At 28.9% G+C, this 27,477-nt stretch overlaps 3 protein-coding genes across 3 annotated transcripts; 1 reads left to right on the top strand and 2 right to left on the bottom strand.

Moving 5' to 3' along the window:
* Nucleotides 1-230: 230 nt before the first annotated feature.
* LOC141387618 (probable cytochrome P450 6a18) lies at nt 231-1,848 on the bottom strand. The gene is made up of 2 exons (XM_073957532.1): nt 750-1,848; nt 231-698 (listed from the first exon to the last, which is right to left on the bottom strand). The coding sequence occupies exons 1-2, from the start codon at nt 1,819-1,821 to the stop codon at nt 283-285; spliced, it is 1,488 nt and encodes a 495-aa protein (XP_073813633.1). The 5' UTR covers nt 1,822-1,848; the 3' UTR covers nt 231-282.
* A 3,854-nt stretch (nt 1,849-5,702) lies between these two features.
* Nucleotides 5,703-13,237, bottom strand: LOC141386906 (uncharacterized). Its single transcript, XM_073955808.1, has 4 exons — nt 12,074-13,237; nt 11,604-12,015; nt 6,292-7,487; nt 5,703-6,237 (listed from the first exon to the last, which is right to left on the bottom strand). Exons 1-4 carry the CDS (start codon nt 13,179-13,181, stop codon nt 5,822-5,824), a joined length of 3,132 nt encoding a protein of 1,043 aa, XP_073811909.1. The 5' UTR covers nt 13,182-13,237; the 3' UTR covers nt 5,703-5,821.
* Nucleotides 13,238-22,995: 9,758 nt separating this feature from the next.
* LOC141404756 (probable cytochrome P450 6a14) lies at nt 22,996-24,575 on the top strand. The gene is made up of 2 exons (XM_073988462.1): nt 22,996-24,103; nt 24,160-24,575. Exons 1-2 carry the CDS (start codon nt 22,996-22,998, stop codon nt 24,573-24,575), a joined length of 1,524 nt encoding a protein of 507 aa, XP_073844563.1.
* Nucleotides 24,576-27,477: the final 2,902 nt, after the last annotated feature.

Genomic DNA, 27,477 nt, shown 5'->3' with positions numbered 1-27,477 from the left:
AAAAATCTACTATTTTTGAAAAAATATTCTTTAAAGAATCCACGATCATCAATATTCCACATTAATAAATTTAATTAACGTTGATTTGTTGATGTTTCAATAAACAATGACAAATTGACACCAACTTTAAAGTTGTCTAAGCCATATTTATATTATAGCCTTAAGCAATGGAATTGACATTTGAAACACAGTCGGTTTGATAAATCCGGTTATATAAAAAATTACTGTAATGCTTATGACTGGAATTTATTTATTTTACACCTCAAAAACAAAAATTGAAATCTATACTTTTTCCACTTTCAAATAAATACCATCTTTACAATTAAATGCCAGAACATTATGGGGATCATAGTGTAAATGTTCTGGCGTTCGCTGGCATGGAGAAAATTTGAAATTGTGCAGCAGCATGGCTAGACCCAACATTGTTTGCATCATACCAAAACGTTCAGCAATACAGACACGAGGTCCAGCACCAAATGGCAGATATGACATGGGATGACGGCCAATGCGTTCTTCGGCGGCGAAACGTTCTGGACGAAAGATTTCAGGTTGGGGATAAATCTCAGGATCATGGTGAATGGCATAGATGGGTGCAACTATGTCAACTTCTGGTTCAACGGTGAGGCCATTTGGAAAAGTATAACGGCGACGACAAACGCGTCTACCTGTTGGAGCAATGGGATGTCTGCGCAGGGTTTCTGAAAATGAAGGTTAACTACATGTGAGGAAAAAAATACACATATCCTTACCCTGCACCACTTGTCTTATGTACACCATTTCATTAAGACTTTCGTGGCTAAAGACCCCGTGATGATGCCTCAAAATTTCGTCTACATTTTCTCTGGCCTTCTCTTGTACCAGAGGATTTTTAGCCAATTCAAATAAGGCAAATGACATGGTACTTGATGAGGTTTCAAAACCACCAATAAAGAAAACAAAAGACTGGGCTATCAAATCGTTCATATCCAGCTGATATTCCTCCCCCTCTTTTGATGGTTTATTTTTCAATTCAATGATCAGATCTAAAAAGTCGTTACGTTTCACACGATTCTTCACGCGATATTCCACCGTCTCTTTGACAATGGTGCTATAGAAATCAATCATATCTTTGGGGAAAACTTTATAACCAATTTTTTGGAAAAAATTCGGATATAAAGAGGACAGAAATTCCATTAAAGGGTGGATGGTATAAAATGCCTTGTCGCCTTGGAGGCGAAATTCCGCGTTAGGATCTTGCAAGCTATTACATTGCAAACCAAAGGCCACATCTCCAATGACATCGGTGGTGAAGCGGGCACATAAATCTCGTACGTCCACCACATGATCTTTGGCCACCGACTGTTCCTCTTGCATAACTTCTATGAAATGCCGTCCAATAACTTCAACATTGGCAAACATTTGACGCATACGATTGGCAGTAAAAGTAGGTGTTAATTTGGCCCTCATTTTATGCCACAGATCCCAATGTAGCCTAACCAAATTTTTTGATAAAGGATCCGATTTATAATTGACGTAGAAACCGCGATCAGGAAATGATTCAAACTCAGTGATATAAACTATTTTCAACATATCCAAATCAGCGACAACCACAGATGGCCTTAACAAGGTAAATATACCGGCATAGGGTTTATTTTCTGCTTTCAGCTGGTTGTAGATTCTTTGAAAAACAAATGCCAAATGCTCGCGACCTCTGAACTTTTGCAAGTCTGAAGTGTGTATGGTGAGGGCATTGCGTTTTCTCCAATAATTCAGTCTAACTCGTAAAAAAGCAGCTGCCAAAATTATTATTAATACCAAAATAATTAGCGGAGTAACAGCCATAATTGCTTCGGGTATCAAACAAAGAATCGGACTAAACAAATATTTAGAATGGTATTATGATTTGCTATAGAATGTTATCACAAACAGTATCTTCTTTGCAAACGAGTTCTATAAATGCATTGGGCAAATGTCATTGGGAGACATATAATAACAAGATTCTACCTATCTATAAAAAACTACGACCTGGTGTCTCGCAATTTTTTCTATGAAAAAATCCGATCTGGTGCCTCGCAAATTTTTTTTCTATAGAAAACAACTCCGATCTGAGGTGTCGCGATTCTTTTTTTCTATAGAATAAACTCCGAACTGGGGTCTCGCGAATTTTTTCTATAGAAAAAAACTCCGACCTGGCGTCTCGCGAATATTTTGCTATATAAAAAAGTCCGACCTGGGGTCTCTCGAATTTTTTTCTATAGAGAAAACTCCGACCAGTAAAATACTTAGGAAAAAACTCTGTAGAAAAAAATCCGACCTGGGGTTTCGCGAATTTTCCTTATAACCTTTTTTGAAATAATCTTCTTTAAAAATCCAGGATTTTTTAAAACATATTTTTTTTAAAAAATTACGATTTTGGAAAAAAGTCTTGTATAAAAAATCCACAATTTTTGAAATAATCTTCTTTAACAAATACACGCCTTTAAAAAAAAAAAACTTTTTTTTTTAAATCCACGATTTTTGAAATAATCTTCTTTAAAAAATCCAAGATTTTTGGAAAAATCTTCTTTAAAAAATCCACAATTTTGAAATAATCATCTTTAAAAAATCCAGGGTGAAAAAATATTGTTTAAAAAGTAAACGATTTTTGAAAAAAAATCTTCTTTAAAAAATCCACCATTTTTGAATTAATCATAAAAATCCACGGTTTTTGAAACAATCTTCTTCGAAAAACCCACGATTTTTGAAAAAATATTGTTTAAAAAAATAAAGGATTTTTGAAAAAAATCTTCTTTAAAAAAATCCAAGATTTTTGTAAAAATATTCTTTAAGAAAACTCCGACCTGTGGTCTCCGAATTTTTTTATAGAAAAAACTCGGACCTGTGTACCCGATTTTTTTTTTAAAAAACTCCGACCTGTGGTCTCCGGACCTGATGTCTCGCAATTTTTTTCTATAGAAAACAAATTCGACCTGGGATACAGCGATTTTTTTTCTATAGAGTAAAGCACCGACCTAGACTCCTGTGATCTCCGAATTATTTTCTATGGAAAAAAGTAACTCCGACCTGTGGTCTCCGAATTTTTTCTATGGAAAACTCCAACCTGTGGTCTCCGATTTTTTTCTATAGACAAAAGCACCGACCTGGAGCTCGCGATTTTTTCCTATAGAAAATACTTTGACCTGGTGTCTCGCGAATTTTTTGCTGTAGAAAAAACTCCGACCTGGGGTTTCGTTAATTTGTTTCTATAGGAAAAACAAATCCGACCTGGGGTCTCGCAAATGTTTATCTTTAGAAAAAAACTCTATAGAAACAAATACGACCTGGTATTTCGAGTATTTTCCACTAAAATCTTTTTGGCACAATCTTCTTTAAAAATTAACGATTTTTAAAAATATATTATCTAAAAATTCTACGATGTTAAAAAAATCCTCGATTTTTGAAATAACCTCCTTTTATAATCCACGATTTTTGAAATTACAAAAAAAAATTCTCAATTTTTTAAAATATATTATCAAAAAAATCCACGATGTTAAAAAACGTCGATTTTTGAAGTAATAATATTTTATAATCCACGATTTTTGAAATTACCTTCTTTAAAAAATCCACGATTTTTGAAAAAAATATTCCTTAAAAAATCTACGATTTTTGAAAAAATATTCTTTAAAAAGTCCACGATTTTTGAAAAAAATATACTTAATCTTGAAAAAATATTCTTTAAAAATCCATGATTTAAACAAAATAAAATCAATGAATTTTGGAAAAATTATCTTTAAAAATCCCGCGATTTTTGGAAAAATATTCTTCTAAAAAATCCTGCGATTTTTGGAAAAATATTCTTTTAATAAATCCACGAATTTTGAAATATCTTCTTAAAAAAATCGACAATTTTTGAGAAAATATTACCTAATAAATTCACGATTTTTTGAGAGAATATTCCTTAAAAAATCTATGATTTTTGAAAAATATTCCTTAAAAATTTACAATTTTTGAAAAAAAAATATTCTTAAAAAAGCCCACGATTTTTGAAAAAATATTCCTTAAAAATCTACGATTTTTGAAAAAAATATTCTTTTAAAAATCCACAATTTTTGAAAAAATATTCCTCTAAAATCTAAGATTTTTGAAAAAATATTCATTAAAAAATCCACGATTTTTGAAAAAAATATTCTTATTCTTAAAAAAAATATTCTTTACAAATCCATGATTTAAAAAAAAAATAAATACCTAAAAAATCCACGATTTCGAAAAAATATATTCTTTAAAAATCAATGAATTTTGGAAAAATGTTCTTTAAAAAATCCACGATTTTGAAAAAAATTTTCTTTAAAAAATTCACGATTTTTGAAAAAATATTCATTGAAAAATCCACGATTTTTTGAGAAATAAATATTCTTTAAAAAATCCACGATTTTTTAAAAAATATTCTTTAAAATATATTCATAAAAAATCCCCGGTTAAAAAAAAATATTCATTAAACAATTCACGACATAATTTTAAAAAATCCCCGATTTTTTTAAAAAAACACTTTAAAAAAATCACGTTTGTTAAAAAAATATTCTTAAAAAAATGCGCGTTTTTTTAATATTCTTTAAAAAACCCGCGATTTCTGGAAAAATATTTTTTTAAAAATCCACTATCTTTGAACAAATATTCTTTAAAAACATCGCGGTTTTTGGAAAAATATTCTTTTAAAAAATCCACCAATCTTGAAATATCTTCTTAAAAAAATCGAAAATTTTTGAGAAAATATTATCTAATAAATCCACAATTTTTCAAAAAATATTCCTTAAAAATCTACGATTTTTGAAAAAAATATTCTTTAAAAAATCCAAGATTTTTGAAAAAAATATTTTTTTTAAAAATCCACAATTTTTGAAAAAATATTTCTTAAAAATCTAAGAAAAAAAATTTGAAAAAATATTCTTTAAAAAATTGAGGATTGTTAAAAAAAATCCTTTAAAAATCCACGATTTTTGTAAAATTTTTTGGAAACATTTTCCTTTAAAAATCCACGATATTTGAAAAAAAAAAACATTCTTAAAAAATACAAGATTATTGAAAAAATAATAAAAAAAAATATTTTTTTATAGAAAAAACTCTAGCCTGAGGTCTGAGAATTTTTTTCTATAGAGAAAAACTCCAACTTGTGTTGTGAGAATTTTGTTCTAAAGAAAAAAACTCCGTCCTATGTTCTGAGTTTTTCTTAATATTAAAACTTCGACCCCGACCAGGGTCTATGAATTTTTTTAGAAAAAACATGGACCTGGCATCAGAGATTTTTTTTCTGTACAGAAGATAACTTGGATCTGGGTTGGTATGGCATAGCCCTCACCTCTGGAGCTGCCGAACAGCAACCAATTAATGTGTGAAAGACCTGTAGTCAGAGAATTTTGTCTATAGGAAAATCCTGATATGAGGAAAAATCCCGAGTTGAGATTCCTTAATTCACTACACCACCTACGGTATGAGAAAAGTCACCTCTGGTTGGATCTCGTAATCGAGTTAACTTCCAGTTTCAGTCCCATGTGACCGGGGCACCCTGATAGAGTGGGTTTCGGCTGGTCGCTAAGCCTTTTATTCTCTTTCGAAGGTCTTCTATATATAGAAAAAACTCTAGAAGGTATTCTATGTATAAAAGACCTCAGGAAGGTCTTCTTCTAAGGCCTCTCTTAAAGACGAGCTATAAAATTAAAAACAATTGCATTGTTTATTCAATATTGGAATCAATTTAGCCTATATTTTCGAAAGTTTTTACAGACTAGATAAACACTACACTAATACACTCATACATACATATAACTATATTTATATGGAACATCACGTTACAACTTTTGTTTCGTCTTTAAAGTTGGCTAACTTTAAGATATACACCATTTTTGGGAGCAGCCAACATATGATGCTTATCGAATTGAAGCGGTTGTTCCGTTAGGGGACAGAATTCAAAATGATAATACCTTAACAGTGACACTAAACCAATTTTCGCCTGCATTTTACCAAAACGCAGGCCAATACAGTTACGGGGACCATCACCAAATGGCAAATAGGCTGAGGGATGACGTTTCAAACATTCTTCGGGTGTAAAGCGATCTGGATTGAATTCCTCTGGATTTTTATAATATTGAGGATCATGGTGTATTGAGTGAATAGGTATTATGGTCATAATATCTTTTTTGATAACATACTGGGAATGGGGTACTTGATAATCGTTTTTGGTCAGACGCACCACAGTAGATAGGGGTGGATAAAAACGCAAGGTTTCTGTGAGAGAAAAGAATTAAAGCTTATTTTTTATATTTTATAATTTTCACTTACCTGCCACCACACGATCCAAATATTCCATATTGTGTATGCCTTCATAACTCAGCTCTCCCTGTGATTCCTTTAGGCTATCCAAAATTTCTTTCCTCAGACGCTCTTGTATTTCCTGATGCCTCGCCAATTCGTATAGCGCAAAAGTCATGGTAATCGAGGAGGTTTCAAACCCGGCAAAAAAGAATACAAATGCTTGGGCCGCCATTTGTTCCAGGGTCAGGCCGTGGGACAAATCAATGCCCCTAGATGCTTTGGCCAATTCCTCATCTTTTGCTTTCATTTCAATTAGCAGATCCATAAAATCATTACATTTTACATTATTTTTCAAACGATATTCCACTGTTTGGCGTACGACATTCATAAAAAATTCCGTTATATCATCCGGCAAAATTTTCATGTGGAATTTACTGGCCAATTTGTCATTGGTTATGGCAAATAGATGCAGCAAAGGACCATGACGTGGCTTGCTGAAGATCTCTTTACTCTTCTGGCGGAATTCTGAGTTGGGATCCCTTAGACTATTGCACTCAATGCCAAAGGCACAATTGCCAATGACATCTGTGGTGAAACGGGCACACAGATCATGGACTTCCAATATTAGGTCATCCTTCTCCTTCAGCACTTCTGCTATTGCTTGGCGGAAATTCTCACCCACATTTAGCACTGTGGTAAACATATATTTCATACGGGCTGATGTAAATACCGGTGTTAATTTTGTTCTCATAGCACGCCACTCTTCGCCCTCCAACGACACGAGGTGGCCCGTCAGGGGATCATCTTCAACGTTACTAATGCCACCACGATCGTGGAAATTTGCAAAATCTTTTACCATAATATTTTTAATTAAATTCAAATCGGTGATCAGGGCTGCTTTTCTCACAAACATATAGACACCGGCAAATGGAGCCTTGCCTTTAAATCTCCGATACAAGCGATGATTTATATCACGAACATGATATGTTGATCCAATTCCCTTAAAATTCCCCAGCAGAGGTATTGGTGTTTCATGTGGTACCCCCTGCCTCTCCCAGTAAGTGTAGAGGTTGAGGAGATAGCCAACCACCAAACAAAGGCAGAATAGTAGCAGCAACAGAAACATTTGATCACGACGTGTCTGTGCAAGAGTTCGAGTAATACTGTGGCCACTGGCCATTGGATAGCAAACGTTCTCAATGCAACCACAAAATGATAAGAATTTTAATATTTTTCACGATACACGACAAGAGAAGAAACGAAAGAGAGAGAGAGAGAGCAGAGAATGCAAGAGACCACATATTCGTTGAAATTTTTAACTGATCTGCAAATGAACAAAATAACTGACGTAATTTTGAGAACAAGTCGTGAAATTTAATTGTTTTAGAAAAAAATCCCGAGACCAAAGGTAAGAATCTTTTTTCTATAGAAAAAAAAAATCGTAGAATTTTTAAACAAAATTTTAAAATATTTAAAAAAAAAATTTAAAGGGTATTTTTTCAAAAATAGTGGATTTTTTAAAAAATATTTTTTCAATAATCGTGGATTTTTTAAATAATATTTTTTCAATAATCGTGAATTTTTTAAATAATATTTTTTAAATAAACGTGAATTTTTTAAATTATTTGTTTTTCAATAAGCTTGGAGTTTTTAAATAATATTTTTCAATAATCGTAGATTTTTTAAAAATTATTTTTTCAATCGTCGTGGATTTAAAAAAAATATTTTTTCAATAAACGTGGATTTTTTAAATAATATTTTTTCTATAATCGTGAATTTTTTAAATAATATTTTTTCTATAATCGTGATTTTTTTTAAATAATATTTTTTCTATAATCGTGAATTTTTTAAATAATAATTCTTCAATAATAGTGGATCTTTTAAAAAATATTTTTTCAATAATCGTGGATTTATAAAAAAATATTTTTCCAAAAATCGTGGATTTAAAAAAAAGTTTTTCCAATAATCGTGGATAAAAAAAACATTTCTTCAATAAGCGTGGATTAAAAAAAATCAATAATCGTGGATATTTAAAAAATATTTTTTCAATAATCGTGGATTTTTTAAAAAATATTTTTTCAATAATCGTGGATTTTAAAAAAATATTTTTTCAATAATAGTGGATTTGTTAAAAAATATTTTTTCAATAAAGTGGATTTGTTAAAAAATATTTTTTCAATAATAGTGGATTTGTTAAAAAATATTTTTTCAATAATAGTGGATTTGTTAAAAAATATTTTTTCAATAATCGTTTTAAAAAATATTTTTTCAATAATCCTGGATTTTTTAGAATATTTTTTAAATAATTGTAGATTTTTTAAAAAATATTTTTTCAACAGTAGTGGGAGTTTCAAAAAATATTTTTTCAAAAATCCTGGATTTTTTAGAATATTTTTTCAATAATCGTAGATTTTTTAAAAAATATTTTTTCAACAGTCGTGGGATTTTCAACAAATATTTTTTCAAAAATCCTGGATTTTTTAATAAATATTTTTATAGTCGTGGATTTTTTAAAAAATATTTTTTCAATAATCGTGGATTTTTTAAAAAATATATTTTCAATAATCTTTAATTTTTTAAAAAATATATTTTCAATAATCTTTAATTTTTTAAAAAATATTTTTTCAATAATCGTTGATTTTTTAAAAAATATTTTTCCAATAATCGTGGATTTTTTAAAAAATATTTTTTCAATAGTCGTGGATTTAAAAAAAATATTTTTTCAATGAACGTGGATTTTTTAAATAATATTTTTTCTATAATCGTGAATTTTTTAAATAATATTTTTTCTATAATCGTGAATTTTTTTAAATAATATTTTTTCTATAATCGTGAATTTTTTAAATAATAATTCTTCAATAATAGTGGATCTTTTAAAAAATATTTTTTCAATAATCGTGGATTTATAAAAAAATATTTTTCCAAAAATCGTGGATTTAAAAAAAAAATTTTCCAATAATCGTGGATAAAAAAAAATATTTTTCCAATAATCGTGGATTTTTTAAAAAACATTTCTTCAATAATCGTGGATTAAAAAAAATCAATAATCGTGGATATTTAAAAAATATTTTTTCAATAATCGTGGATTTTTTAAAAAATATTTTTTCAATAATCGTGGATTTTAAAAAAATATTTTTTCAATAATAGTGGATTTGTTAAAAAATATTTTTTCAATAATAGTGGATTTGTTAAAAAATATTTTTTCAATAATCCTGGATTTTTTAGAATATTTTTTAAATAATCGTAGATTTTTTAAAAAATATTTTTTCAACAGTCGTGGGAGTTTCAAAAAATATTTTTTCAAAAATCCTGGATTTTTTAGAATATTTTTTCAATAATCGTAGATTTTTTAAAAAATATTTTTTCAACAGTCGTGGGATTTTCAAAAAATATTTTTTCAAAAATCCTGGATTTTTTAATAAATATTTTTATAGTCGTGGATTTTTTAAAAAATATATTTTCAATAATCTTTAATTTTTTAAAAAATATTTTTCCAATAATCGTGGATTTCTTTTTAAATTATTTTTTCAATAATCGTGGATTTCTTTTTAAATTATTTTTTCAATAATCGGGGATTTTTTTAAAAATATTTTTTTAATAATCGTGGATTTTTTAAAAAATATTTTTCCAATAATCGTGGATTTTTTAAAAAATATTTTTTTCAATAATCGTCGATTTTTTAAAAAATATTTTTTCAATAATCGTGGATTTTTTAAAAAATATTTTTTCAATAATCGTCGATTTTTTAAAAAAATATTTTTCCAATAATCGTGGATTTAAAAAAAATATTTTTCCAATAATCGTGGATTAAAAAAAAATATTTTTCCAATAATCGTGGATTAAAAAAATATTCAATAATCGTGGATTTTTTAAAAATATTTTTTCAATAATCGTGGATTATTTAAAACATATTTTTTCAATAATAGTGGATTATTTAAAAACTATTTTTCAATAATAGTGGATTATTTAAAAAATATTTTTCAATAATAGTGGATTTGTTAAAAAATATTTTTCAATAATAGTGGATTTGTTAAAAAATATTTTTCAATAATAGTGGATTTGTTAAAAAATATTTTTTTAATAATCGTGGATTTATAAAAAATATTTTTCCAATAGTCGTGGATTAAAAAAAAATATTTTTCCAATAATCGTGGATTAAAAAAAATATTTTTCCAATAATCGTGGATTAAAAAAAATATTCAATAATCGTAGATTTTTTAAAAAATATTTTTTCAATAATCGTGGATTATTTAAAAAATATTTTTTCAATAATCGTGGATTATTTAAAAAAATATTTTTTCAATAATCGTGGATTATTTAAAAAATATTTTTCAATAATAGTGGATTTGTTAAAAAATAATTTTTCAATAACAGTGGATTTGTTGAAAAAATATTTTTTCATTAATAGTGGATTATTTAAAAAATATTTTTCAATAATCGTGGATTATTTAAAAAATATTTTTTAATAATAGTGGATTTGTTAAAAAATATTTTTTCAATAATCGTGGATTTTTTTATTTTGTTTTTCAATAATCGTGGATTTTTTATTTTTTTTTTTCAATAATAGTGGATTTTTAATTTTTTTCAATAATAGTGGATTTTTAAAAAATTATTTTTTAAATAATCGTGGATTTTTTTAATAATCGTTATTTTGTTTATGAAAATATATTTTTAATAATTGTGGATCTTTAATTTTTTTTCAATAATCGTGGATTTTTTAATTAATTGAATTAATTTTTAATAATCGTGGATTTTTAAATTTATTATTTTTTAAATCGTTGATTTTTTTAAAAATAATTTTTTTTAATAAACGTGGATTTTTAAATTTTTTTAATAAACGTGGATTTTTTAAAAATAAACGTGGATTTTTAAATTTTTTTAATAAACGTGGATTTTTTAAAAATAAACATGGATTTTTAAATTTTTTTAATAAACGTGGATTTTTTAAAAATAAACGTGGATTTTTAAATTTTTTTAATAAACGTGGATTTTTTAAAAATAAACATGGATTTTTAAATTTTTTTAATAAACGTGGATTTTTTAAAAATAAACGTGGATTTTTAAATTTTTTTAATAAACGTGGATTTTTAAATTTTTTTAATAAACGTGGATTTTTTAATTTTTTTTAATAATCGTGGATTTTTTAAAATAATTTTTTAATCTCAGAGTTTAGATGGACTTTTTCCCACAAATTCGGAGTATTTTTCAGATCCCAGGCATTTATTTTCATTGCAAAAAAAAAAATCTTAGACCTTAAAACTGATTTTCTAAATAATTCACAATTTAAAATTTGCTCGGAATCGAGTTACTTTGCAATTATATTTTAAATACAATTTTACAAGGGTACAACTTTTAAAGAGATACCATTTTTGGGTGAAGCCAAAACAATCTTCTTATCCAATTCTAAGGGAATTTCTGTTAGTGGAGAACATTCAAAGCGATAATGACGCAATAGGGATACCAATCCAAGTTTTGTTTGCATTTTACCAAAACGCATGCCAATGCAATTGCGGGGACCATCGCCAAATGGCAAATAGGCAGAGGGATGACGTTTCAAACACTCTTCGTCTGTAAAACGCGAAGGACGGAATTCTTCGGGATTTTCATAGTATTCAGGATCATGGTGAATCGAATGAACGGGTATAACGGTCATAATACCCTTTTTCAAAACATAATTCGTGTTCGGAACATGGTAATCATTTTTAGTTATCCGTAAAAGGTTCGGTAGTACGGGATACAGGCGCAGGGTTTCTGGAATAACAAATAATTGGTTTACGTTTTTGGGTCGTTGATTTTCTTGTTCACTCACCTGCTATAACTTGTTCCAAATATTGCATTTCATGTATAGCCTCGTAGGTTAACTTTCCATTTGTTTTCTTCAAAGATTCCATGATTTCTTTCCTCAGCTTTTGCTGCACATCAGGATTACGTGCCAATTCATAAAGAGCAAAGGACATTGTGGTCGAAGATGTCTCGAACCCAGCCAAGAAGAAAACAAATGTCTGAGCAGCCATTTGTTCCAAGGTCAGACCATGAGACAAATCAATTCCCTTCGTAGTTTTGGCCTTTTCTTCATCTTCGGCTTTCATTTCAATCAGCAAATCCATAAAGTCATTACATTTCACATTATTTTTCACACGATATTCCACAGTTTGTTTTATGACACTCATGAAAAATTCGGAGATATCATCCGGAAATAGTTTCATATGTAACTTTTTGGCCAAATTACTATTGGTTATGGTGAAAATCTGCACCAGAGGACTATGACGTGGTTTGGTAAAGATTTCTCTGCCTTTTTGGCGAAATTCTGCATCGGGATTCTTAAGGCTATTACATTCAATGCCAAAGGCACAATTGCCTATGACATCTGTGGTAAAACGGGCACAAAGATCTTTAATTTCTAATATTTGATCAGGACTCTCCTTTAGTATGTCCTCCAAACATGTGGTGAAATTTTCACCCACCTTCACGACGGTAGAGAACATATATTTCATGCGAGCTGAGGTAAACACCGGTGTTAATTTTGTTCTCATTGCCCGCCACTGTTCTCCCTCCAATGCCACCAAGTGACCTGTCAGCGGATCATCTTCAACATTATTGAAAATCCCTCGGTCATGGAAATTTGCAAAATCCTTTATTAAAATATTTTTAATCAAGTCCAGGTCAGTTATTAGAGTCGATCTTCGCACAAATATATAGGTACCCACGAAGGGGGATTGACCCTTGAATTTCTTGTACAAACGATGATTAATATCACGTATATGATATTTACTACCAACTCCAAAGAAGTTTCCAAATAACGGCCATGGTGTCTCGTGTGGAACGCCACGTCTCTTCCAGTAGGTGTAGAGATTATAAAAATATCCGATTAGCAGGCAAACAAAGGCTATCAAGACCGTTTCTAAAGGCGAAAGCATTTTCGAAATGTGGATTGTAGCTGACGACAGATAAACTTAAACTAAACGTTTGACGAGCACAATCTACGCTTCTATACAGAATAATAATAATACATTCCAACTACTCTCCCATATTGATTAAGATATTTGCTCTCTCTCGTCAGTAGCTGGTGCAAATAAATATTAAATGTTGACATGATTTGAATCATAATTTCGACAAACGATAAAGTGAACGAATGTCCCACGAGAAGAGCAAGAACTGCAAATTGGATTTGTTAAACAAGTTCTAAAAATATTGTATAATAAGAAACATTATGGATTAAAGTATTTTGTAGTAATTATTGAAAAAAATCAATAATTGTGGTTTGTTTAACAAAAATATTTCTCAATAATTATAGATTTTTTAAAGATTTTTTTCAATAGTCTAGTGTTTTTTAACAATATTTTTTCAATAATCGAGAATTTATGAAATTTTTTTCAAATAATCCTGTAATTTTTAGCAATATTTTAAAATTTAAAAATTAGTTTTTTAAAAATCTTGGATTTTTTAATAAATAGATTTTCAATAATCATGGATTTTTTAATAAATAGATTTTCAATAATCATGGATTTTTTAAAAAATACTTATTTAATAATCGTGGATTTTTTAAAAAATAGTTTTTCAATAATCGTGGATTTTTTAAAAAATACTTTTTCAATAATCGTGGATTTTTTAAAAAATACTTTTTCAATAATCGTGGATTTTTTTAAAAAAATACTTTTTCAATAATCTTGGATTTTTAAAAAAATACTTTTTCAATAATCGTGGATTTTTTAAAAAATACTTTTTCAATAATCGTGGATTTTTTAAAAAATACTTTTTCAATAATCGTGGATTTTTTAAAAAATACTTTTTCAATAATCGTGGATTTTTTAAAAAATACTTTTTCAATAATCGTGGATTTTTAAAAAAATACTTTTTCAATAATCGTGGATTTTTTAAAAAATACTTTCTCAATAATCGTGGATTTTTTAAAAAATACTTTTTCAATAATCGTGGATTTTTTAAAAAATACTTTTTCAATAATCGTGGATTTTTTAAAAAATACTTTTTCAATAATCGTGGATTTTTTAAAAAATACTTTCTCAATAATCGTGGATTTTTTAAAAAATACTTTCTCAATAATCGTGGATTTTTTAAAAAATACTTTTTCAATAATCGTGGATTTTTTAAAAAATACTTTTTCAATAATCGTGGATTTTTTAAAAAATACTTTTTCAATAATCGTGGATTTTTTAAAAAATACTTTTTCAATAATCGTGGATTTTTTAAAAAATACTTTTTCAATAATCGTGGATTTTTTAAAAAATACTTTTGCAATAATCGTGGATTTTTTAATAAATACTTTTTCAATAATCGTGGATTTTTTAAAAAATACTTTTTCAATAATCGTGGATTTTTAAAAAATACTTTTTCAATAATCGTGGATTTTTTAAAAAATACTTTTTCAATAATCGTGGATTTTTTAAAAAATACTTTTTCAATAATCGTGGATTTTTTAAAAAAATACTTTTTCAATAATCGTGGATTTTTTAAAAAATACTTTTTCAATAATCGTGGATTTTTTAAAAAATACTTTTTCAATAATCGTGGATTTTTTAAAAAATACTTTTTCAATAATCGTGGATTTTTTAAAAAATACTTTTTCAATAATCGTGGATTTTTTAAAAAATACTTTTTCAATAATCGTGGATTTTTTAAAAAATACTTTTTCAATAATCGTGGATTTTTTAAAAAATACTTTTTCAATAATCGTGGATTTTTTTAAAAAAATACTTTTTCAATAATCTTGGATTTTTTAAAAAATACTTTTTCAATAATCGTGGATTTTTTAAAAAATACTTTTTCAATAATCGTGAATTTTTTAAAAAATACTTTTTCAATAATCGTGGATTTTTTAAAAAATAATTTTTCAATAATCGTGGATTTTTTAAAAAATACTTTTTCAATAATCGTGGATTTTTTAAAAAATACTTTTTCAATAATCGTGGATTTTTTAAAAAATACTTTTTCAATAATCGTGGATTTTTTAAAAAATACTTTTTCAATAATCGTGGATTTTTTTAAAAAAATACTTTTTCCATAATCTTGGATTTGTTAAAAAATACTTTTCAATAATCGTGAATTTTTTAAAAAATACTTTTTCAATAATCGTGGATTTTTTAAAAAATACTTTTTCAATAATCGTGGATTTTTTAAAAAATACTTTTTCAATAATCGTGGATTTTTTAAAAAATACTTTTTCAATAATCGTGGATTTTTTAAAAAATATTTTTTCAGTAATCGTGGATTTTTTAAAAAATACTTTTTCAATAATCGTGGATTTTTTAAAAAATACTTTTTCAATAATCGTGGATTTTTTAATAAATAGAAATTCAGTGTCGTGGATTTTTTAATAAATAGATTTTCAATGTCGTGGATTTTTTAATAAATAGATTTTCAATGTCGTGGATTGTTTAATAAATAGATTTTCAATGTCGTGGATTTTTTAATAAATAGATTTTCAATGTCGTGGATTTTTTAATAAATAGATTTTCAATGTCGTGGATTGTTTAATAAATAGATTTTCAATGTCGTGGATTTTTTAATAAATAGATTTTCAATGTCGTGGATTGTTTAATAAATAGATTTTCAATGTCGTGGATTTTTTAATAAATAGATTTTTCAAATAAATAGATTTTCAATGTCGTGGATTGTTTAATAAATAGATTTTCAATGTCGTGGATTTTTTAATAAATAGATTTTTCAAATAAATAGATTTTCAATGTCGTGGATTTTGTAAAAAATATTTTTCAATAATAATTTATTTTTATTTATTATTGTCTTTTTAGGACGAAGGCCATTATTTATGAAAGTTTTTAATTAATTAATTGGATTAATCGAGCTAATATGGCCTAAGGAGTTTTGTATTGAAAAATGAATTCTAGCGAAATACCACACACTCAACCATTACGCTACGATCGTTTCGCCTGGTGGTTTAAGCCAGGCTCATCAGGCGTATTTGAATGCTAATGGCTAGAAGACAAAGGATGATTTTGATAACTTCTATTTATACAAACATTTTTACAATTTTGTAATTATGAAGTATTTATGGAAGTCTTTTTCTTTATCAAGTCACCCTAGTGTCTTGTCTAGGAATCATTTTCTCAATACATACACATATACAATCGAAGGGGGGTTTCCTTCATGAATTGTAATGCCTTCAGTTTTTGAAGTTTTGGATATCATGTCGACTAGATTTGTTGATATGATACATTGGCATCATGTCGACTAGTTTGTTGATATGATACATTGGCAGTGGCTTAGAACGCTGAGATCTCGACAACATTGTCTGTTTGTTGGAGAGAACCCAGGTTCAAACCTCAGCCGGGGCAGCCGGGCTCTGCTGTGAAGATTTTTATTTATTATTGTCTTTTTAGGACGAAGGCCATTATTTATGAAAGTTTTTAATTAATTAATTGGATTAAAAAGACAATAATAAATAAAAATCTTCACAGCAGAGCCCGGCTGCCCCGGCTGAGGTTTGAACCTGGGTTCTCTCCAACAAACAGACAATGTTGTCGAGATCTCAGCGTTCTAAGCCACTGCCAATGTATCATATCAACAAACTAGTCGACATGATGCCAATGTATCATATCAACAAATCTAGTCGACATGATATCCAAAACTTCAAAAACTGAAGGCATTACAATTCATGAAGGAAACCCCCCTTCGATTGTATATGTGTATGTATTGAGAAAATGATTCCTAGACAAGACACTAGGGTGACTTGATAAAGAAAAAGACTTCCATAAATACTTCATAATTACAAAATTGTAAAAATGTTTGTATAAATAGAAGTTATCAAAATCATCCTTTGTCTTCTAGCCATTAGCATTCAAATACGCCTGATGAGCCTGGCTTAAACCACCAGGCGAAACGATCGTAGCGTAATGGTTGAGTGTGTGGTATTTCGCTAGAATTCATTTTTCAATACAAAACTCCTTAGGCCATATTAGCTCGATTAATCCAATTAATTAATTAAAAACTTTCATAAATAATGGCCTTCGTCCTAAAAAGACAATAATAAATAAAAATCTTCACAGCAGAGCCCGGCTGCCCCGGCTGAGGTTTGAACCTGGGTTCTCTCCAACAAACAGACAATGTTGTCGAGATCTCAGCGTTCTAAGCCACTGCCAATGTATCATATCAACAAACTAGTCGACATGATGCCAATGTATCATATCAACAAATCTAGTCGACATGATATCCAAAACTTCAAAAACTGAAGGCATTACAATTCATGAAGGAAACCCCCCTTCGATTGTATATGTGTATGTATTGAGAAAATGATTCCTAGACAAGACACTAGGGTGACTTGATAAAGAAAAAGACTTCCATAAATACTTCATAATTACAAAATTGTAAAAATGTTTGTATAAATAGAAGTTATCAAAATCATCCTTTGTCTTCTAGCCATTAGCATTCAAATACGCCTGATGAGCCTGGCTTAAACCACCAGGCGAAACGATCGTAGCGTAATGGTTGAGTGTGTGGTATTTCGCTAGAATTCATTTTTCAATACAAAACTCCTTAGGCCATATTAGCTCGATTAATCCAATTAATTAATTAAAAACTTTCATAAATAATGGCCTTCGTCCTAAAAAGACAATAATAAATAAAAATCTTCACAGCAGAGCCCGGCTGCCCCGGCTGAGGTTTGAACCTGGGTTCTCTCCAACAAACAGACAATGTTGTCGAGATCTCAGCGTTCTAAGCCACTGCCAATGTATCATATCAACAAACTAGTCGACATGATGCCAATGTATCATATCAACAAATCTAGTCGACATGATATCCAAAACTTCAAAAACTGAAGGCATTACAATTCATGAAGGAAACCCCCCTTCGATTGTATATGTGTATGTATTGAGAAAATGATTCCTAGACAAGACACTAGGGTGACTTGATAAAGAAAAAGACTTCCATAAATACTTCATAATTACAAAATTGTAAAAATGTTTGTATAAATAGAAGTTATCAAAATCATCCTTTGTCTTCTAGCCATTAGCATTCAAATACGCCTGATGAGCCTGGCTTAAACCACCAGGCGAAACGATCGTAGCGTAATGGTTGAGTGTGTGGTATTTCGCTAGAATTCATTTTTCAATACAAAACTCCTTAGGCCATATTAGCTCGATTAATCCAATTAATTAATTAAAAACTTTCATAAATAATGGCCTTCGTCCTAAAAAGACAATAATAAATAAAAATCTTCACAGCAGAGCCCGGCTGCCCCGGCTGAGGTTTGAACCTGGGTTCTCTCCAACAAACAGACAATGTTGTCGAGATCTCAGCGTTCTAAGCCACTGCCAATGTATCATATCAACAAACTAGTCGACATGATGCCAATGTATCATATCAACAAATCTAGTCGACATGATATCCAAAACTTCAAAAACTGAAGGCATTACAATTCATGAAGGAAACCCCCCTTCGATTGTATATGTGTATGTATTGAGAAAATGATTCCTAGACAAGACACTAGGGTGACTTGATAAAGAAAAAGACTTCCATAAATACTTCATAATTACAAAATTGTAAAAATGTTTGTATAAATAGAAGTTATCAAAATCATCCTTTGTCTTCTAGCCATTAGCATTCAAATACGCCTGATGAGCCTGGCTTAAACCACCAGGCGAAACGATCGTAGCGTAATGGTTGAGTGTGTGGTATTTCGCTAGAATTCATTTTTCAATACAAAACTCCTTAGGCCATATTAGCTCGATTAATCCAATTAATTAATTAATAATTTATTTTATTTTTAAAAAATATTTTTTCAATAATAATTAAATCCATGAAGAACTTTTTAATCGAAGATCGTGGATTTTTTAAAAAATAGTTGTGCAATGTCGTGATTTTTTTTAAAAATAGTTGTGCAATGTCATGATTTTGTTTAAAAAATAGTTTTGCAATGTCGTGGATTTTTAAAAAAATTATTTTGCAATGTCGTGGATTTTTAAAAAAATAGTTTTGCAATGTCGTGAATTTGTAAAAAAAATTTTGAAATATCGCGGATTGTTTAAAAAAAGTTTTGCCATGTCGTGGATTTTTTAAAAAATAGGAGTTTTTAAAAAATAGTTTTGCAATGTCGTGGACTTTTTAAAAAATTGTTTTGCAATGCCGTTGATTTTTTAAAAAATAGTTCTGCAATGTCGTAGACTTTTTAAAAAAATTTTTTGCAATGCCGTTGATTTTTTAAAAAAATAGTTTTGCAATAATAATTAAAAATATGTTTTTTTTCAATATAATTTAAAAAGAAAATATTTTTTCAATTATATTTAAAAAAAATATTTTTTTCAATAATAATTAAAAATATCTTTTTTTAATAATAATTAAAAAAATATGTTTTTTTCAGTAATTATTATAAATATATTTTCAATTATAATTAAAAAAATATTGTTTGAAAAATCTACAATAATTGAAAAATATAATTTTTTTTTAATTTAAATTATTAACAAATAGTGTGTGAAAAATCCACGATTATTAGAAAATATATACATATAAATATAAAAACAAGTAAGAACAGACTATAGTCGGACGGGGCCGACCATGTGATACCCTATACCACTATCCCTGTGCACTAGCTTTCCGGGCTAGCTGTTATAAGATGTGCATTAGAAATTTTACCAATTTTCACACAAAAGTTTTGATCAATTTAACCCGCTAAATATTATCCGATCATACCGTTGACTTGCACGCTACTTCTTCATCTCAAACCAAAACTACGTTTAAAATTTCGCGCCGATCGGACTATTATTGCGACCTACAGAGCGGCTACAAAATCGAGCAAAAATTTTGTTTTTGGTCCATTTCATCCCTTTAACATTTCACGATCATCGCCAAAAACTAATCAGTTCTATTCTGGTCCAAACCCGACCTCCATACTAAATTTCGTGACAATCGGTCCATAATTGCGGCCTCTAGCTTGATTACAATTTTTAATGGACGGACAGACGGACGGACGGACGGACGGACACACATCGCTAAATCGCTTTATCTCGTCGAGATATGAAGTTTGGTATACCACATGAGGGGTCTACGACGAATATTTCGCGGCGTTACATGAATTTTTGGGAAAACAAACTTATTATACCCTTTTCCACATTGTGGTATAGGGTATAAATAGTTTTTATACCCTTAGCCTTTAGGCTAAGGAGGGTATATACACTTTGATACGATGAAAATGTGCCTCATCGAAATAATGGTTTTAGACCCCAAGTGTGTTTGGACGAAATGTGTTTCAGACAATTTGGAGTCGATCTTGCCAGGTCCGTCCGTCTGTCTGTCTGTCCTGCTGGCTGGAGCGCACGATAACTCTCGAACGGATGAACCGATTCTTTTCAAATTTTGGCTTTCGTAATATTTTGTCCAAACTTAGTTTAAGTTCGAAGGTGAGCTACATCGGTCCACTCCTTCCGGTACCTCCCCCACAAAAGTTCGAAAATGTTCGGAAAGTTTGTGCGCACGCTAACTCTTGAAGGGATTAACCGATTTGGTTCATACATTGTATAGCGTAAACTTTCTACCAGAGTAATATGGGGTTTCAATATGGTCTTAATAGGTCCACTCCTTCGGGTACCTCCCACACAAAATTTGAGAAAAGTTCAGTTTAGGGCCATCTCTCGAATCGCTTCGATTTTTGTTTTAGCAACTTGTATTCACTGCCCTCCATACGACGGTACAAGTTTCATCAGGGGCAAGTCCATACTTCCTGAGAAAATAGCAGGAAAGTTGCAAACAACCCCTATGACACCGTGTGAGGTGGTTGGAGCGCAAGATAACTCTCGAACGGATCTGTCGATTCGGTCCAAAATATGACCTTAGTAATATTTTGTCCAAACATAGATTAAGTTTGAAGATAAGCCATATCGGTCCCCTCCTTCAGGTACCTCCCCACAAAAGTTCAAAAATGTTCGGAAAAATTGTTCGTACGGTAACTCTTGAAGGGAGTGGCCGCATTTGTCTATCCTAATATATCCTCAAATAGCTACCAGATATAGATCTGGTTCAAATATGGACTATATTTGTCCACTCCATCCGGTACCTCCCACACAAAATTTCAGATAAGTTCACTTTAAGACCTGCTATCGAATCACTTTGATTTTTGTTGAAGCAACTTGCACTCGCTGACTCAATTACGATGGTAAAAGTTTTTTTAGGGGCAAGTCCATACTTCTTGAACAAACAGCCCGAAGAGTGTAAGAACCTCCTTTGGGCACCATATGTTGTGGCTACAGATCCACTTCCATAACGGACCATTCCTTGTAGTATCTCCTCCGCAAAACTTTTTACCTTTTTTTACTATTTGAAAAAAATAAATATTTTTTTAATTTCACTATTATTGAAAAAGTGTTGTTTTAATTCCACGACTATTTAAAAATATTGTTTGAAAAATCCATGATTATTGAAAAGTATTGAAATATAGAAAAAAATATTTTTAACAATATTCCCAATTTTGAAAATTTTGCCTTTTTAGGCGAAGATTATTTTTAGTATTAATTTTTTTAATCCAGCGTTATGATCTATAAAGCAAGTGAAAAAGGAAAGCCGACGATTCGAACCTACGCACCCACCACTATGTGACATGCATGTTTTGCCTTCGGTAAAGGCTCTTCAGACATATCACATGTGGAGCGGCTTCGCTGTCCTCGAACTTTTCTTCTTTCTTTGTTTTTTTACAACAACAATGAGGATTTGAAAGTTATGAGTTTGGCTCTGAAGGCTAACACGCCCGATTATTAAAAAAAATGTTGTTGAAAAAAAAAATTCATTTATTGGCAAATATTGTTTTAAAAATCCAGGATTACTGAAAAATATTTTTTTTAATTCCAAAATTATTGGCAAAATTTTGTTTGAAAAAAATCCAAGATTATTGAAAAATATTTTTTTTTATTTTTACGATTATTGAATAAAATTATTCAAAAAGTCTATGATTATTAAAAAAAATATTTTTAAAAAATCCACGATTATTGAAAAATATTGTTAAAAAATTTACAATTATTGTTTAAAAAATCCACAATTGTTTAAAACTATTATTGTTTGTTTGTATTCAAAAAAATATCTTTTAAAAATTCACGATTTCTGAAAAATATCTTTTTAATAAACCACGAATGTTGAAAATTCGTTAAAACTCCACTATTATTGAAAATGTATTATTTAAAAAATTTACAATTATGGACAAAATATTCTATAAAAAACCATGGTTATTGAAAACAATATTCCTAAAAATATCCAGAATAATTAAAAAATATACTTTAAAAAATACACAATTATTGGAAAAATATTATTTCAAATTTTACAATTGTTAAAAAAAATCTTTAAAAAATCTACGATTGTTGAAACACATTCTTTAAAAACTCCACAATCATTAAGAATGCATACCTAAAAAAATCTTGATTTAAATATTTGATTTACAAAATATTTTAAAAAATAAAGATTATTCTTATATTCGGATGTTCTTAAAGGGATCAAAAAATGTAATTACTTTAGGAAATTCTTTCTGTTTGGTGAACACCACCTTGAAATTATTGTTTGTCGAAATTATGATTCAAATTATGCCAATATTTAATATTTATTTTTTTATCTACTGGGGAAAGAACAAAGGGGATTAGTTATCTCAAAATGTTTCAAATATCTTAATCTACATATATGGCTCAGTAAAAGGTATTATTTTTTGTATAAAATTATATTTTGCCAGTCAGTGAGTGGTTAGTCCAAATTCATCTGTCGTCTGTTACAAATCGATTTTCGAAAATGTTTTCGTTTTTAGAATCATTCTTGATAACCTTTGTTTGCCTGCTAATTGGCTATTTGTATAATCTCTACACTTATTGGAAGAGACGAGGCGTTCTATACGAGACTCCATGGCCATTGTTTGGAAATTTCGCGGGAATTGGTAGTAAATATCATTTACGTGATATCAATAATCGTTTGTACAAGAAATTTAAGGGTCAATCCCCCTTTGTGGGCACCTATATGTTTGTACGAAGATCAGCTCTAATAACTGACTTGGACTTGATTAAAAATATTTTAATAAAGGATTTTGCAAATTTCCATGATCGTGGGTCTTTCAATAATGTTGAAGATGATCCGCTGACAGGTCACTTGTCGGCGCTGGAGGGAGAACAGTGGCGAGCAATGAGAACAAAATTGACACCGGTATTTAGCTCTGCTCGCATGAAATATATGTTCTCCACCATCGTTAAGGTGGGTGAAAATTTCACCACATGCTTGGGAGATATGCTTAAGGAGAGTCCCGATCAAATATTAGAAATGAAGGATCTATGTGCTCGTTTCACCACAGATGTCATAGGCAATTGTGCCTTTGGCATTGAATGTAATAGCCTGAAGAATCCTGATTCCGAATTCCGTCGCAAAGGTAGAGAAATCTTTACAAAACCACGCCATAGTTCCTTGGTGCAAATATTCACCATGACTAATAGTACCATGGCTAAGAAGTTACATATGAAACTATTTCCAGATGATATCACTGAATTTTTCATGAGTGTCATAAAACAAACTGTGGAATATCGTGTGAAAAATAATGTGAAATGTAATGACTTTATGAATTTGCTGATTGAAATGAAAGCCAAAGATGAAGAGATAGCCAAAACTACGAAGGGAATTGATTTATCTCATGGTCTGACCATGGAACAAATGGCTGCTCAGACATTTGTGTTCTTCTTTGCTGGTTTCGAAACATCTTCAACCACAATGGCCTTTGCTATATATGAATTGGCACGTAATCCTGATGTGCAGGAGAAACTGAGGAAGGAAATCATGGAATCTTTGAAGAAAACCAATGGAAAGTTAACTTACGAGGCTCTTAATGATATGCAATATTTAGAACAAGTTATGGCGGGTGAGTAGACCAACAAATCAGCGTTGCCTGATAGTAAACAATTGTTTTTATTCCAGAAACCCTGCGTATATATCCTATACTAGCACACCTTGTACGTATAACCAAAAATGATTATCAAGTTCCGAACACGAATTATGTTTTGGAAAAGGGTATTATGACCGTTATACCCGTTCATTCGATACATCATGATCCTGAATATTATGAAAATCCCAACGAATTCCGTCCTTCACGTTTTACACCCGAAGAATGTTTGAAACGTCACCCCTCTGTCTATTTGCCCTTTGGCGATGGCCCCCGCAATTGCATTGGCATGCGTTTTGGTAAAATGCAAACAAAAGTTGGATTGGTATCCTTATTACGTTATTATCGTTTTGAATGTTCTCCATTAACTGAAATTCCTTTGGAATTGGATAAGAAGAACTTCTTGGCTACACCCAAAAATGGTCTAAATTTGAAAGTTGTACCCTTGTAATTTTTTACTGAAAATATAAATATATAACTGTATTCCGACCAAACTTTAATTGTTGTATTACATGAGAAAATTATTGTAGTTTTAAGGTCTGTATAAAACAAACGAGAAACAAATGGTCAGAGATTTTTTCTATTGAAAAAAACCTCCGACCTGGGGTCTGAGATTTTTTTTATTGAAGAAAACTCCTACCTGGTGTCTGACAATTTTTTTCTATAGAAAAAAACATCCGACCGGTGGTCTGAGAATTTTTTCTATAGAAAAAAACATCCGACCGGTGGTCTGAGAATTTTTTCTATAGAAAAAAACATCCGACCGGTGGTCTGAGAATTTTTTCTATAGAAAAAAACCTCCGACCTGGGGTCTGAGAATTTTTTTCTATAGAAAAAAACCTCCGACCTGGGGTCTGAGAATTTTTTTCTATAGAAAAAAACTTCGACCTGGGGTCTGAGAATATTTTTCTATAGAAAAAAACCTCCGACCTGGGGTCTGAGAATTTTTTTCTATAGAAAAAAACCTCCGACCTGGGGTCTGAGAATTTTTTTCTATAGAAAAAAACCTCCGACCTGGGGTCTGAGAATTTTTTTCTATAGAAAAAAACCTCCGACCTGGGGTCTGAGAATTTTTTTCTATAGGAAAAAACCTCCGACCTGGGGTCTGAGAATTTTTTTCTATAGAAAAAAACCTCCGACCTGGTGTCTGAGAATTTTTTTCTATAGGAAAAAACCTCCGACCTGGGGCCTGAGAATTTTTTTCTATAGGAAAAAACCTCCGACCTGGGGTCTGAGAATTTTTTTCTATAGAAAAAAACCTTCGTCCTGGGGTCTGAGAATTTTTTTCTATAGAAAAAAACCTCCGTCCTGGGGTCTATATAAAAAACCTCCGACCTGGGGTCTGCGATTTTTTTCTATAGAAAAAAACCTCCGACCTTGGGTCTGAGAATTTTTTTCTATAGAAAAAATCCTCCGACCTGGGATCTGAGAATTTTTTTCTATAGAAAAAACCTCCGACCTGGGGTCTGAGAATTTTTTCTATAGACAAAAACCTCCGACCAGAAGTCTGAGTACTTTTTTTATAGAAAAAAATCTCCGAAATGGGTCTAAAAAAAATATTTTTTAAAAAAATCCAAAATTATTATAAAAATATTTTTTAAAAATATCCACGATTATTATAAAAATATTTTTTAAAAAATCCAAAATTATTATAAAAATATTTTTTAAAAAAATCCACGATTATTATAAAAATATTTTTTAAAAAATCCACGATTATTATTAAAATACTTTTTAAAAATCCACGATTATTATAAAAATATTTTTTAAAAAATCCACGATTATTACAAAAATATTTTTAAAAAAATCCACGATTTTTATAAAAATATTTTTTAAAAAATCCACGATTTTTATAAAAATATTTTTTAAAAATACACGATTATTATAAAAATATTTTTTAAAAAATCCACGATTATTATAAAAATATTTTTTAAAAAATCCACGATTATTATAAAAATATTTTTTAAAAAAACCACGGTTATTATAAAAATATTTTTTAAAAAATCCACGATTATTAAAAAAATATTTTTTAAAAAATCCACGATTATTATAAAAATATTGTTTTTTTTTTTTTAAAATCCACGACTATTATAAAAATAATTTTTAAAAAATCCACGATTATTATAAAAATATTTTTTAAAAAATCCACGATTATTGAAAAAATATTTTTTTAAAAAATCCCCGATTATTATAAAAATATTTTTTAAAAAATCCACGGTTATTATAAAAATATTTTTTAAAAAATCCACGATTATTATAAAAATATTTTTTAAAAAATCCACGAATATTATAAATATATTTTTTAAAAAAGCCACCATTATTATAAAAATATTTTTTAAAAAATCCACGATTATTAAAAATATATTTTATTTAAAATCCACGATTATTAAAAAAATATTTTTTTAAAATCCACGATTATTAAAAATATATTTTATTTAAAATCCACGATTATTAAAAAAATATTTTTTAAAAAATCCACGATTATTAAAAAAATATTTTTTTAAAATCCACGATTATTAAAAATATATTTTATTTAAAATCCACGATTATTAAAAAAATATTTTTTAAAAAATCCACGATTATTAAAAATATATTTTATTTAAAATCCACGATTATTAAAAAAATATTTTTTAAAAAATCCACGATTATTAAAAATATATTTTATTTAAAATCCACGATTATTAAAAAAATATTTTTTAAAAAATCCACGATTATTAAAAAAAATATTTTTTAAAAAATCCACGATTATTAAAAAAATATTTTTTAAAAAATCCACGATTATTGTTGAAATATTGTTTAACATATCCATGATTATTATAAAAATATTCTATTCAAAAATTCAACATTATTATAAAAATATTTTTTTTAATCCACGATTATTATAAAAATATTTTTTTAATACCCAAAATAATATTGTTTAAAAAGTCCCCGAACGAAATATTGTTTAAAAAATCCACGATTATTGAAAAATATTGTTAAAAAATCCAATATTATTAAAAAAATATTGTTAGCGTTTTTTATTGTTGGACTGCAGAATTTTACATCTTTGTGTTTATTTCAGCTTTAGTCCATATTTTGTTGTAATTCAATTGTTTGAATAACAACAAAATATTTTAAAGTGGATATGAAATTGATTAGTTGCGGGCGAAGGGTAGGGAATACTATAGTTTCAGTTGTCACCAAACAACTTCTTCAGTTCCCTTTTTCGCCGACTCTGTATCGATAAACAGGTCAATAAAGCCATCTAGCAAATTAAATAAAATGAGAAATTTGCTGTATGGCCCTAAAGCTGTTTACCCTACAATTTGAGTAGCAAATTTCTCATTTTATTTAATTTGCTAGATGGCTTTATTGAC

The sequence above is a fragment of the Musca autumnalis genome, unplaced genomic scaffold, assembly GCF_047663935.1.
Source record: "Musca autumnalis isolate F117 unplaced genomic scaffold, ASM4766393v1 scaffold_5, whole genome shotgun sequence".
NCBI lineage: Eukaryota > Metazoa > Arthropoda > Insecta > Diptera > Muscidae > Musca > Musca autumnalis.
This window is presented reverse-complemented; position numbering and strand designations above follow the sequence as displayed.

Bases quoted from the DNA above. Each gene is read 5' to 3' on its own strand.
- LOC141386906 (XM_073955808.1), bottom strand. From the start codon at position 13,181: ATGCTTTCGCCTTTAGAAACGGTCTTGATAGCCTTTGTTTGCCTGCTA. The intron at 12,016-12,073 runs GTGAGTGAACAA...TTGTTATTCCAG, and splicing joins TTTGGAACAAGTTATAGCAG to AAACCCTGCGCCTGTATCCC. The intron at 6,238-6,291 runs GTAAGTGAAAAT...TTTCTCTCACAG, and splicing joins TTTGGATCGTGTGGTGGCAG to AAACCTTGCGTTTTTATCCA.
- LOC141387618 (XM_073957532.1), bottom strand. From the start codon at position 1,821: ATGGCTGTTACTCCGCTAATTATTTTGGTATTAATAATAATTTTGGCA. The intron at 699-749 runs GTAAGGATATGT...CTTCATTTTCAG, and splicing joins CATAAGACAAGTGGTGCAGG to AAACCCTGCGCAGACATCCC.
- LOC141404756 (XM_073988462.1), top strand. From the start codon at position 22,996: ATGTTTTCGTTTTTAGAATCATTCTTGATAACCTTTGTTTGCCTGCTA. The intron at 24,104-24,159 runs GTGAGTAGACCA...TTTTTATTCCAG, and splicing joins TTTAGAACAAGTTATGGCGG to AAACCCTGCGTATATATCCT.